Source organism: Malaclemys terrapin, chromosome 1, assembly GCF_027887155.1.
Source record: "Malaclemys terrapin pileata isolate rMalTer1 chromosome 1, rMalTer1.hap1, whole genome shotgun sequence".
Taxonomy (NCBI): domain Eukaryota; kingdom Metazoa; phylum Chordata; order Testudines; family Emydidae; genus Malaclemys; species Malaclemys terrapin.
The window spans coordinates 304,417,554-304,430,077 of record NC_071505.1 but is presented as its reverse complement, the minus strand read 5'-3'; the positions used below and the strand labels follow the sequence as shown (position 1 = coordinate 304,430,077).

The following is a 12,524-nucleotide window of genomic DNA, read 5'->3' as shown; positions in this document are numbered from 1 at the left end:
GAATTCATCGGCGCAGTTCTAGACTCCAGACGTGCACAAGCCATCCTGCCAGACAACTGCTTTGGCACCATCAAGAACCTCATTCAAGGGCTCAAGGCCTTCCCAACTACCACGGTGAGGTCGTGCCTCACCCTGCTGGGTCACATGGCTTCCTGCACGTACGTAACCAGGCATGCCAGACTTCGGCTTCGCCCACTTCAAACCTGGGTGTCATCAATATACCGCCCACATCGGGACAGCCTGAACATGGTGGTCACGGTCCCGAACTCGGTCCTGACCTCCCTCACCTGGTGGCTAGATCACAATGTGGTCTGCGAGGGGATGCCTTTTCACACCCCACAACCCTCTCTGCACCTGGTCACAGACGCTTCATCTCTGGGTTGGGGCGCCCATCTCAACGAACACCATACCCAGGGCCTGTGGACTGCACCCCAGTTAGCCCTGCACATCAATGTTCGGGAACTGATGGCGGTACGCCTGGCGTGCCAAGCATTTCTCAATCTCCTACGTGGCCGTTGTGTGTTAGTTCTCATCGACAACACCACGGCCATGTTTTACATCAACAAGCAAGGAGGAGCACGTTCGTCAATTCTATGCCAAGAGGCCATTCGCCTGTGGGACTTCTGCATCGCCCACTCAATCCATCTCACGGCATCGTTCCTCCCTGGAGTCCAGAACACTCTAGCGGACCGACTCAGCAGGTCCTTCCAGACGCACGAGTGGTCTATCCGTCCGGACATCATACATTCCATCTTCCAGAAGTGGGGGTTTCCCCAGATAGACCTGTTTGCATCTCGAGACAACAGGAAGTGCCACGTGTTCTGCTCCCTACAAGGTCGAGCTCCGGGCTCCCTCTCGGATGTGTTTCTCCTTCCCTGGAAAGACCACCTGTTTTATGCCTTCCCTCCGTTTCCTCTGGTCCACAAGGTACTGCTCAAATTGCGCAGAGACCAGGCACAGGTAATTCTGATCGCTCCAGCTTGGCCGAGACAACATTGGTACACCACACTGTTGGAACTCTCGGTTCAGACACCGATCCCGCTTCCATTATGTCCGGATCTCATCTCTCAGGACCACGGCCGGCTGCGTCACCCCGACCTGCAATCACTCCACCTCACAGCGTGGCTGCTCCATGGTTCACCCAGGCAGAGCAGCAATGCTCGCACTCTGTCCAACAGATTCTGCTGAGCAGTAGGAAGCCCTCAACACGCACCACGTACCTGGCCAAGTGGAAGCGGTTCTCCTGTTGGTGCGAACGAGCCACGTCCCCGTTGCAGGCACCCATTCCTCTCATTTTGGAATATCTCCTCTCCCTAAAACAGCAGGGGTTGGCGATATCTTCAATTAGAGTTCACCTGGCCGCTATATCGGCCTTTCACCCAGGGGAACTCGCGTCCTCGGTATTCTCTAACCCGATGGTCGTTAGATTCCTCAAGGGCTTAGACCGGATGTACCCACAACAACGTCAGCCCGTCCCGACGTGGGACCTCAACCTGGTTCTCTCCAAGCTCACAGGTCCTCCATTCGAGCCACTGGCCACCTGTTCACTTCTGTACCTATCCTGGAAGACAGCCTTTCTCGTAGCCATCACCTCAGCAAGGCGCGTTTCTGAACTCAGGGCGCTTACATCTGAGCCCCCTTACACAGTTTTTCATAAGGATAAAGTGCAGCTTCGTCCACATCCTGCCTTTCTCCCTAAGGTGGTTTCTCCTTTTCATATCAACCAGGATATATTTCTCCCGGTCTTTTATCCCAAACCACATGCCACTCGCCAGGATCAATGTTTGCATTCCCTGGACGTACGAAGGGCCCTGGCCTTCTATATTGACCGCACAAAGCACTTTAGAAAGACGATGCAGCTCTTCGTTGCAGTGGCCGACCGAATGAAAGGCTCACCGGTCTCCTCACAACACCTATCCTCCTGGATTACGTCTTGCATCCGGACTTGCTATGACCTGGCAGGTGTCTCAGCACCGCACCTCACCGCTCACTCCACGAGGGCCCAAGCCTCCTCGACTGCTTTCCTGGCACATGATCCGATACAGGACATTTGTAGAGCGGCGGTTTGGTCATCAGTCCACACGTTTAAAGCTCACTATGCACTAGTGCAGCAGTCCAGGGACGATGCTGCATTCGGGTCAGCGGTTTTGCACACAGCAATGTCTCACTCCGACCCCACCACCTAAGTTGGGCTTGGGAGTCACCTAATGGAATGGATATGAGCAAGCACTCGAAGAAGAAAAGACGGTTACTCACCGTTGTAACTGTTGTTCTTCGAGATGTGTTGCTCATATCCATTCCAAACCCGCCCCCCGTCCCCACTGTCGGAGTAGCCGGCAAGAAGGAACTGAGGGGGCGCCGGGTCGGCTGGGGTATATATTCAGCGCCATGGAGGCGCCACTCTAGGGGGCTCCACAGCCGACCCGACGGTGTTGCTAGGGTAGAAAATCTTCCGACGATCGTGCACGCGGCGCGCGCACACCTAATGGAATGGATATGAGCAACACATCTCGAAGAACAACAGTTACAACGGTGAGTAACCGTCTTTTCTCAATTTCTTAAACTACTATAGGCTTTTCAGCAGTTATCCAGAAGAAAATGTTTTCCATTTAATCAGTGTGATAGAGCAATAGAAACTATAATTGCAAGCTCAGTATCTTTTCACAAGTATTCTCAAACATTACTGTGTGTCCCTTTTTCATGCATGACGTAAATAACAAGGCAGTGAGGATATTTATATACCATGCTATATATTCTTAAATTTTATTTTAAAATTGAAAGTATTCTCTTTTGGAGGATTGTGTCCGAGCTATAGCTGTTGGAGTGTGCATTTGCCTGCACTTCCATCCCTCACCTCTGTTTTACTTTAGTTCTTCTTTTGGTCTTATTCCTTTGTCCTGTTCGTTGTACGTATACACACACACACACACACACACACACACACACACACACATTAGTGCAACCATTTTCACCTTTATCATATGTATTGTCTTGCTGCATAACTTTGCAATCCGAGTCCTGTTTGGATTGATTGGCGATCCTTCAATTTGAGGATGATCTCTACCATGGATTTACATATGGGTCCTGAGATGACTCAGGAGTCTGATACTGGAACCACAAATCCACCCACAGTAGCTACAGAGATTTTGTGGCAGGCCAGCAGCCTGCTAGGAAGAAGTTTTCTTTTTCCTTCCTCCTCTCTCCTTTTTCAGCTTCGAGGGCAAGGCGCTTCTCAAAGCAGGTCACTGCCTGATAGAGGATATGGTGCCATTGGGGTCAGCTGGTCACTTGCTCTTCCCAGCTTGTGATGTCCACATCAGTTTTATTAAGACCTGCTTTCAGTGTGTCTTTGTAGCATTTCCTGGAAGTTCTTCTTCACACAGTGCACAGTCAACCTGTGGAACTCCTTGTCCTAGGAGGTTGTGAAGGCTAGGACTATAACCGGGTTTAAAAGAGAACTGGATGGAGGTTAAGTTCATTAATTGCTATTAGCCAGGATGGGTAAGGAATGGTGTTCCTAGCCTCTGTTTGTCAGAGGGTGGAGATGGATGGCAGGAGAGAGATCACTTGATTTGTTAGGTTCGCTCCCTCTGGGGCACCTGGTATTGGCCACTGTCAGCAGACAGGATACTGGGCTGGATGGACCTTTGGTCTGACCCAGTACGGCCATTCTTATGTTTTTATGTTTATGGCATCAAATACATTAATGCTGTAGAGTACAGCCTCAAGTTTATGAAGGTCTTCTGGGTCACCAAAAATTGACAGTTGGATTCCAACAGTTAAAGATGCGAACTCAGTAGACTTTGAAGTCTGCAGAACATACAGCCCAGATTATGCAGAGATTTGAGGCCAGCTGGTTTAACAATATGGGAATTTGGGGATGTGGAAGGGTGAGTGTAGGTGTTTAACATCCCTAGTTGAAGATCTGTGCATGTGTGGATAAAGTTGGAAGAAGTCGGGAATGAAAGGGTAGATTTAACTTGTCATCCGAGGTGGTAAGACACCATAGGAGCCATGATGTTGCTCCTGAAGACAATGGAGAAAGATGGATCTAATACAGAAGAGAACTGTGTGAATATCAACAAAGAAGAGAGGGAGGAGGAAGAGAATCCACTGAAATTAATGCTGATGAAGCAGTGAGCAAGGCTGGAGGAGAGCTAGGAAAGCATAGTGTCCACAGAAGCCCAAGGAAGAGAGGGATAGTCAGCAATATGAAAGGCAGCAAAGAAATTATGGAGTATGGAGAAAAAGCACACAATTTTGAAAAAGATGTCATTAGTGATTTTTCATGAAGACCGTTTTAGCAAAGTGGAGAGGACATAATCAGGTGTGAAAGGAAGGAAGTTGAAGCTCCAGAAAATCAACAGCCTACTCAAGTCGATGACGGGAAGAAGAGGTGATAGAGGACGAAGTAGGATCAAGTAGAGTGTTTCTTTACGGTCGGAGATAGTCTGTTCTTTGAGAAAAAAGGGAAAGAGCCAGGAAAGAGAGAAGGAGGTGGCAAGGCAGGATGGAGTAGGATGGCATTGGCAGTGTAAAGGGTTTTAGGGATAAATGTTTTCAGAGACCTCACTGTTGGACAAAGGAAAAAAACAATCAAAGGATTGTGAAAGGAGGCCGAGGATGGGGAAAGCAAATAAACATTATTAAGACCATAGGCGGAGGGAGATGGGTGAGCAGAAGTGGAGCGAAATAAGGTCTTCAACAGAGAGGGGAGAGATAGGATTGCTTTTCCAAAAACTGCAGTGTATTCTAAGGGTTCAAAATATGGCAGATAACATTTGATCATTTAAACAATTGTGTGGGTGTGTGTTTTTTTTTTTTTTTTTTTTTTAAAGTTAACATGTGACTTGTCACTTTCTTTTTGCAGGTCCTGTCATTTACACACCCTATCTCATTTCATTCAGCTGAAACTTTTGAATCCCTTCTGGCTTGCCTGAAAATGGATGATGAAAAGGTGGCAGAAGCTGCATTACAAATTTTCAAAAACACAGGAAGTAAAATTGAAGAGGACTTTCCTCACATCAGATCGTGAGTTAGATTATACTGTTCTATTTGAGTACAGTTCTTTATTAAATGGAAGTCTAGAAATGTTACATTTTATTCATATGGAAGTGCCATATTAAACATCCTTCGTTATTTTTTTTGAAGGAAAATGTTACTCCAAAGAAAAGTTTGGGGCACTCAGGCTTTTAATAAGAATAGCAGTGCGGTTTAAATAACCTTAAATGCATTAACTGATGAAAGGTAGAAGTACAAGTAATATGTGAAAAGCAATGTTTCTTTGAGTGATGGTCCCTGTTGTATTGCACTGAGTGTTTATGCATGCGCACCATGTGTCTGGAATTGGATAATTTGGAAGCAGTAATGTCCACTTGTTCTTCTTTGAGTGCTTGCTCATGTCAATTGCATTCTAGGTGTGCATGCGTCCATGTGCATGACAGTTAGAGATTTTAGCCTTAGCAGTACCCGTAGGGCCGGCTGTTGCGCCCTCTGGAGTGCCGTGCTCATGCCACAGTATGTCAGGTGCTACCAGCCCTATTCCCTCACAGTTCCTTCTGATCGCCCATGGTGCTCAGTCGCTTAGCAAGAGCTAGTGGTTGTCTACCATTCTGAACTTTGTGATTTAAGGCCATTGTATATAGTTCGCTTTACTAGTCTTAAGTAGTTGTTAAGTAGATCTTAAGTAATTAAGTTAGTTAGTAGTTAGGGTCTCAGGGGGACTTTGCCCCAGGCAGGGCATGCCCCGGTCTCCAGGGTTCAAGCCCTACTCTGACTGCAGCAGGTGTATGCCTGCGAGTGACCCCCACAGTAGCTGCCTTAAGTGCCTGGGGGTGTCACATGTTAAGGAACGGTGCTGGATCTACAAAAACTTCCCGCCCCACACCCAGAAGGAGCGGGACATTGGCCTCAGGGCTCTCTTGATGGAGTCTGCCCTCCGCCCAGCTTCCAAGCCATCCAGACAGGTTGTGGCAAGTGCTTCGGCCCCCATGTGCAGCGCATCGCCGGCACCCGACTTCTCCTGGTGCTGTTTGCCATTGCTGGTACCGAAGAAGAAGGGAAAGAAGCGTACCACGGCGCTGAGCAAGAAGGCCCAGAGGTCATCTATCAAGGGACGCAGGCCTGCCCACCAGACTGCTCCGGAGCCACATGATCGTGCATCCCTGGTTGGGGCACCCAGCTCCCTTAAAGGTCTGTCACCGACTCTTGGGAGCAGTAGGGGATCCGCACTCCTGCCTGCATCTTGGTCATCCCAGGCTCCCACAGTGCAGAGAGAGCACAGGTCTCCACCTGCTCTGATGATGGAGGACCTCAGGACCCAGCTAAGGCTCCCCAAGAGGGCAAGCCCGCCATTAAGACCCTTCAGGAGACAGGGGAGCAATGCCAGTCGCTGGAGAAAAGGCACTGATCTTCGCTGCTGCATTGGGAATCCCGGGGGAGATACCAATCGTGTCGTCGGTTGCCCAGGCAAGCTCCTGCATCTCTGCGGCGCTACTCTGGCACGGGGGTGACACTCCCCTTCCTATTCCCAGCACCATTCACTTTCTCAAGGTTCATCGTCTAGGGATCAGTCCCAATCACCAGCATGGTGGGAATGTTCCCAGTACCGGTCCTCCCCTCCACGCTACAGTTAGAGTTCAGTTACGCCTTGTCAGTGGTCACCGGTAGCCATGACCAGGCGTCGACTGCTCCTCCCTGGTTGCCGAAAGGGGGTTCCTTCCGTACGGAGGGCTGGTTCAGCCCGTCACCACGGTCTCATCGGCATCACTAGGCACTGGAGCCCGCTCCCTCTTCAGCAGTACCTCAATGATTGCACTGCCGGTGGCCAGCACAGTGGCCTTATTGGAGCAGGAGGGGCGTGCAGATTGTGACGATGCCTCTTTCACAGCACTCCTCGGTTGCTGCGACGAAACATCTGGCAGCGGCCCCACCTGCCCCGGACCTAGTACCGGAAGCCCGTTCTACGAGGTCAGGGCGGAGGAACCTGTACCTACCCCAAAGCCTCTTTCTATGACAGTGGTCAAGACTCGAGCACCCTCACCGGTGGTTGAGTCTTCCTCTGCCCCATCTGGGGATGAAATCACAGGACCGTCTAGAGCTGGCCCGCCGGGTGGCTTTAGGGAGCATCAAGCCCTTCCCCTGTGTATGGCTGAGATAGTCAAAGGTCCTGTGGCAGACCGCCTTCTCCATCTCGCCCATCTTGAAACGGGCTGAGGAAAAAGTTGGAGTTGTTGGCAAGAAGGAACAGAGAGGGCTTAGGGCTGGTGGCACCTGATATACCGCGGCATGAGCGTGGCACTCCAGAGGGCGCCACAGCCATCCCTGTGGGTACTACTATGGCAAAAATCTCAGACGGCTGTGCATGTGGGTGCGCACACACCTAGAATGGAATGGATGTGAGCAACACATCTCGAACAGCAGCAGCTACGAAATGTAGGTAACAGTTTTTTCACGCATGTACCATAGGCTCGCCTCATGGTTTTGTCTGACGTGATAAAAGGTAGGGCAGACCAACCATGTCTGCAGTTCATTCTTACCACCGCCACATGGTCGAGGTCAGAGCTATTGTGTCCTCTTGCATGTGATGAACTGAAAATATATAGTTGTACATAGTAAAATACTCTAAAACTAACTCTTTTTACTGTTTATATAGTCCTTTTTCATAATTAACTAGTTTTAGGAGTAGAATTGGGACTTTGGGGGGGGGTTGTTTCTGAGTAAATATCCTCCCTCCCCCTTGTAGTCATGTGCCCGTACTGGACTATCCCAATGGCCCTAGGCTTTAAAATCTGCGCCTCCTGCCTCATTCTTTCTCTGTCAGTGAGGAACGTTTAACGCTTTTACTGCTTGGGAGAAGCCCACATTGGATCCCAGTATCTGCTAGTCCTTCCCAAGCTGTACCTGAGAAGGCTGGGGGATCTGCCTTCAGAAGCACCTCATGGAAGTTGCCACAAGACCTCATTCAGACCCAGGCTCGGCAAACTGCCGCCCCCCCCTCCCCCAGTACATTGGCCTGAGACAGCCAAGAGTGCGCCTCCAGCTATGGAATCCAAGTCTGGCACCGGCAGTACACCACGGACCCCATGTCGGGGCCTACTCGGGGGGTAAAGAAGTATGCACATAAGCATGGCAGTAAGTCTTCTTCCACATCTAAGAAAGGTGATGCTCCTTCCACAAGTTCCAGTCTTGGGAGGGAGCATGCTCTGAAGTGCACAAGCACAAACTGACGGATCCATAGGTGTAAGGGTACCGAACCACATACGCCGTCAACATCGGGGTCCTTCAATGTTCAAGAGCTGCCTGCTCCGGGGAAGACCACCACTTCTGTACTGGTTCAGGGGACGGAAAGAATACTCTTAACTCTCCGGGAAAAGCGCCAGAACCCCAGGAAGTGTTTGCCCTTGGAGAACTGAGGTCTCTGTCTTCTGGGGCCATATTCTTCGAGGGAGAGTATCTCCTGCTCAGGACATGCCACAGCTGAGGCCCCACTTACTCACCGCTCTGGCAGCGTATACCCTTCCAGCGGTACCGCCAATGGAACCGGTCTTCAAATTCTTTGTCTTCAGAGGAGTCCGATATGGGGCAGGGACCGTCCATTCCCTCCTACCACTACGAATATCAGCTGAGACCTACCCCATGGTAATATCCTCCACAGCAGCTGCCACGGAGCCACTGGTTCCCCATGCTATGGTGCCTACCATAGCATCCTCTGGTTCTTTTTCGAGTGATTGCTCAGATGTATTCCACAGTAGGTGTGTGTGCTTGCCATGTGAACCGGTGCCGGAAGTTTTTCCTTTAGCAGTATCCGTAGTGGGGGAGCCCGCTGCGACCCCTGGAGTGGCGCCTCTATATCGCGCTATAAAGGGGGCTACGCGCTCCCCCCACCCTCAGTTCCTTCTTGCCATCAGTGAAGGTAGTCAGAACTTTGTGCTCTAGCATTGCTGTAGCATCTATCATTAGTAGTACAATCTTCGACCGTTAGTAGTTTCTTCAGTTAGTGGCTTGGCTCGGGGCATGCCCCAGGTCCCAGGCTTCAAGTCGTGCGACTCCTGTCGCAATTCCATGCCCAGAAGTGATCCACACTCTGAGTGTCTTCGCTGTCTGGGCGAGGCTCACATAAGTGAGCGCTGCAAAAAGTCATTCAAGCCCCGGACTAAGTGCGAACGTGAGATCGGACTAAGTGCGAACGTGAGATCCGACTCCGGGCCCTGCTTATGGAGTTAGCATTGGCCCCGACACCTGCACGCCGACTCGGCGCCTGGCACCGCGTCCACGGTGCGGAGCGAAGCCCCATCCACCAGTTGGCACCCCTCCCCTGCCAAGAAGCAAGGCAAGACCCAGCGGCACCGAGACAAGGACAGGGGTGAGGCTGGACCCGAGTTGGGTAGCCCTCGATCCCCCTCGGGACCCAGACCTCCGAGTCGCTTTGAGCAGAGTAGTCCGGTCCCGTCTGCGTGTGCCTCTGCAGCGGTGAGAATTCAGTCGACACTGGAGGCAGCTCAGGCAGCGCGCGATATCCTCGTCCTGCCGGTGCCGGGCGTGCTGCCCGAGTCGGGCCCCCGGTCCCAAGGGAAGCCGCCGCTCAGTGCTCACCAGCCCTCCCCGGCCAGATCGGAGGTTGAGGTCCCTGCTCAATCTGCGGGGCCTCCCTGTAGACCGCGCCAGATCTCCACCCTGTTGACAGGGTTGCCTGAGAGCGAGTCTCCGGAGTCTTCCTCCGCCCAGAGGGGTCGCAGGCGCCGGGACAGAAAGTGTTGATGCTCCTCTTCCAGTTGGAGTGATGATAGGTCTCGATGCCATCGGCACCGCCGCTCATACCATGGTGCGCACCATACTCGGAGTGCATCCTGACCATCACTTGCACCGAGGCGTCTTAGCCACGGTTGCCGAAGGGATTCTAGAGATAGCACCTCCAATGTGTAAATCTCATCGTCGTCGAGGTCCAAATCCCGGAGTCGGATCTGCCATGGATAGGAGCGGTCCAGCTGCTCATACGGCACCGTGTGCTCCTCGGTTACTTCGGCCTCGGCTCCCAGCCGTCCTTTCCCGGGCCTCATCGTCCCTCAAGAGCATGTAGCCCTGGTAGGGCCTCAGACAGCTCAATGGCAAGGGGCGCCATGGCAAGGACAGTGGTGCCAGTGGGCACCGTGGCCCCAAGCGCCCGCACTGGCGAGGCCCCATTCCGTGGCTGGGGCATCTCAAGCCCACTCCACATCCCCGTCTCGGCACCGAGAGCAGTCCTCGGGTACCGAACCACCGGCACCGCACCCGGACCTGGACCCGCCGGTACCACCCGATGCCCTAGGGGCGGTACCGGTCGTCTCGTCGGCATCAGATGAGTCCATAGCGGCGCCGCCCCCTCCTTCTCAGGAGGATTTTAAGGCTCATGAAGAGCTTCTCCGACACGTAGCCACCAATGTCCAGCTCCAGGCTGAGGAGATGGAGGAGCCGTCGGACAATTTATTTAATGTCCTGTCCTCCTCGGCAGCAGGCCGTGTGGCCCTACTGCTTCACGAAGTGGTAGCCAACATTTGTCGGGCTCTGGCAAACCCCTGCCTCTCTGCCACCCATTTCTAAGAAGGCAGAGTGGAAATACTTTGTGCCAACGAAGGGGCATGAGTACCTGTATACTCACCCTTCCCTGAACTCACTGGTCGTGGAGACCGTTAACCACCGTGAAGGACAAAGATGCCAGGAGACTAGACACTTTTGGGGAAAAAGTTTATTCTTCTGCGAGTTTCCAGCTCAGGATGGCAAACCATCAAGCACCCCTGAGCAGGTATGATTTTAACTTGTGGGGGTCTCTGCTGAAATTTGAGCTTTCCCTCCAAGAAAAAGACAAGAAGGAATTCAGGGCCCTAGTCGACGAGGGTGAGGCATCAGCGAAGGTGGCTCTCCAGGCGGCGTCAGATGCGGCCGACACAGCAGCTCGTTCAATGGCCTCTTATCTCCATGCGATGAGCGTCGTGGCTTTCGCTGTCAGGGATGTCCGTGGAATCCTAGTCCCTCATGCAAGACCTGCCCTTCGACGGCAAGGCATTATTTGCCCACCAAACGGACATGCATCTGCACGGGATGAAAGACTCCTGCACCACCCTGCAGATCTCAGCCTGTATGTCCCGCCAACCAAGGACAAACCCAGGCCGCAGCCCTTGGCTCCCCCTAAGGGGCAGATACGAGCCCCTGCCTAAGAGGCCTAGGGACAAGAGGCAGGGGAAGAGGGGTTTTTGACTCTTTGCACCAGGACTGTTGCCAGGGAAGCCCCCCAGTTAATAAAGTTGGTTTTTGGCAACCGTTTATCTGCCTTCAGAGTGCACTGGTCCCATATAACGTCGGACCGGTGGGTCCTCGGTACCATCTCCGAGAGGTACAGGCTGTAGTTCCATTCGCCCCCACCCCACCATCCTCCGTCCCGGGATGTCCCCGGGGACCCGGAGCACGTCCTCCTTTTAGATCAGGAGGTGACGTGCCTCCTCGCCCTGGGCGCGGTGGAGAGGGTACCTCGGGAATTCCAGGGCAAAGCATTTTACTCCCAGTATATCCTAATCCCAAAGGTGAAAGGCAGGCTCCGGCCCATCCTCGACCTGCGGGATCTCAACCAGTTTCTGGTCCGCTGCAAATTCCGTATGGTGTTCCTGGCCTCTATTGTTCCATCCCTAGACCCGGGAGATTAGTTCGCAGCCCTGGACCTCCAAGATGCATACTTGCATATCCACATTTTCGAGAGTCACAGGCTCTTCCTCCGCTTCCTGGTGTGGAAAGACCACTACCAGTTTACGGTCCTTCCCTTTGGCCTCTCCATGGTCCCCAGGGTCTTTACCAAATGCATGGTGGTGGTGACAGTCCACCTCAGGAGAAACGGCTGCAGATCTTCCACTACCTGGACGCCTGGCTGCTCACGGGCAAGTCTCGGTCCCTAGTGCAGTCACAGATGGAATTCCTGTTAGATACCTGCACAAGTCTAGGCCTAGTGGTAAATGAGGAAATGTTCACGTTAGTCCCTGTTCAGCGCATACACTTTATAGGGGCGCTGTTAGACTTGATGGTGGCCACGGCCTCCTTCCCCTGGGACAGGTTCGAGACGCTCAAAGGTCTCATCGCCTTGGTCGCGTGCCTTCAGATCCTAGGCCATATGGCAGCATGCATCTCGGTGGTGCGACATGCCAGACTCAGAATGAGGCCCCTCCAGCTCTGGCTGGCCTCCCAGCCAGGGACGGCCTGGACAAGGTCGTCACATTGCCACCCAATGTAGTGGCCGACCTGCAATGGTGGTACCTCCCGAGCAACATGCTTCAGGGTATCCCCTTTCGGGAGCCCCCTCCCTCACTCGATCTGGTGTCAGACGCCTTGGACCTGAGATGGGGAGCCCATGTGGGGAGATTCAAAACCCAGGGAAGATGGTTGTCCTTGAAATTGTCAGGCGTGCGTGGCTTTCAGCCGCCACTTAAGGGGGAAGGTGGTCGGAGTCCCACGGACAATACAACCGCGGTGTATTATATCAACAGGCAAGGGAGCACGCGTTC

The 12,524-nt window shown here is 52.6% G+C and overlaps 1 protein-coding gene across 3 annotated transcripts in view; it reads left to right on the top strand.

The window, feature by feature from the left end:
• PDS5B (PDS5 cohesin associated factor B) overlaps window positions 1–12,524 on the top strand; it is a 263,572-nt gene that overhangs the window by 190,516 nt on the left and 60,532 nt on the right. For all 3 annotated transcript variants that reach the window (XM_054015327.1, XM_054015328.1, XM_054015326.1), the window contains exon 19: window positions 4,871–5,031. In XM_054015327.1, coding sequence (XP_053871302.1) covers window positions 4,871–5,031 — 161 coding nt within the window. The remainder of the gene's footprint in view (window positions 1–4,870; window positions 5,032–12,524) is intronic.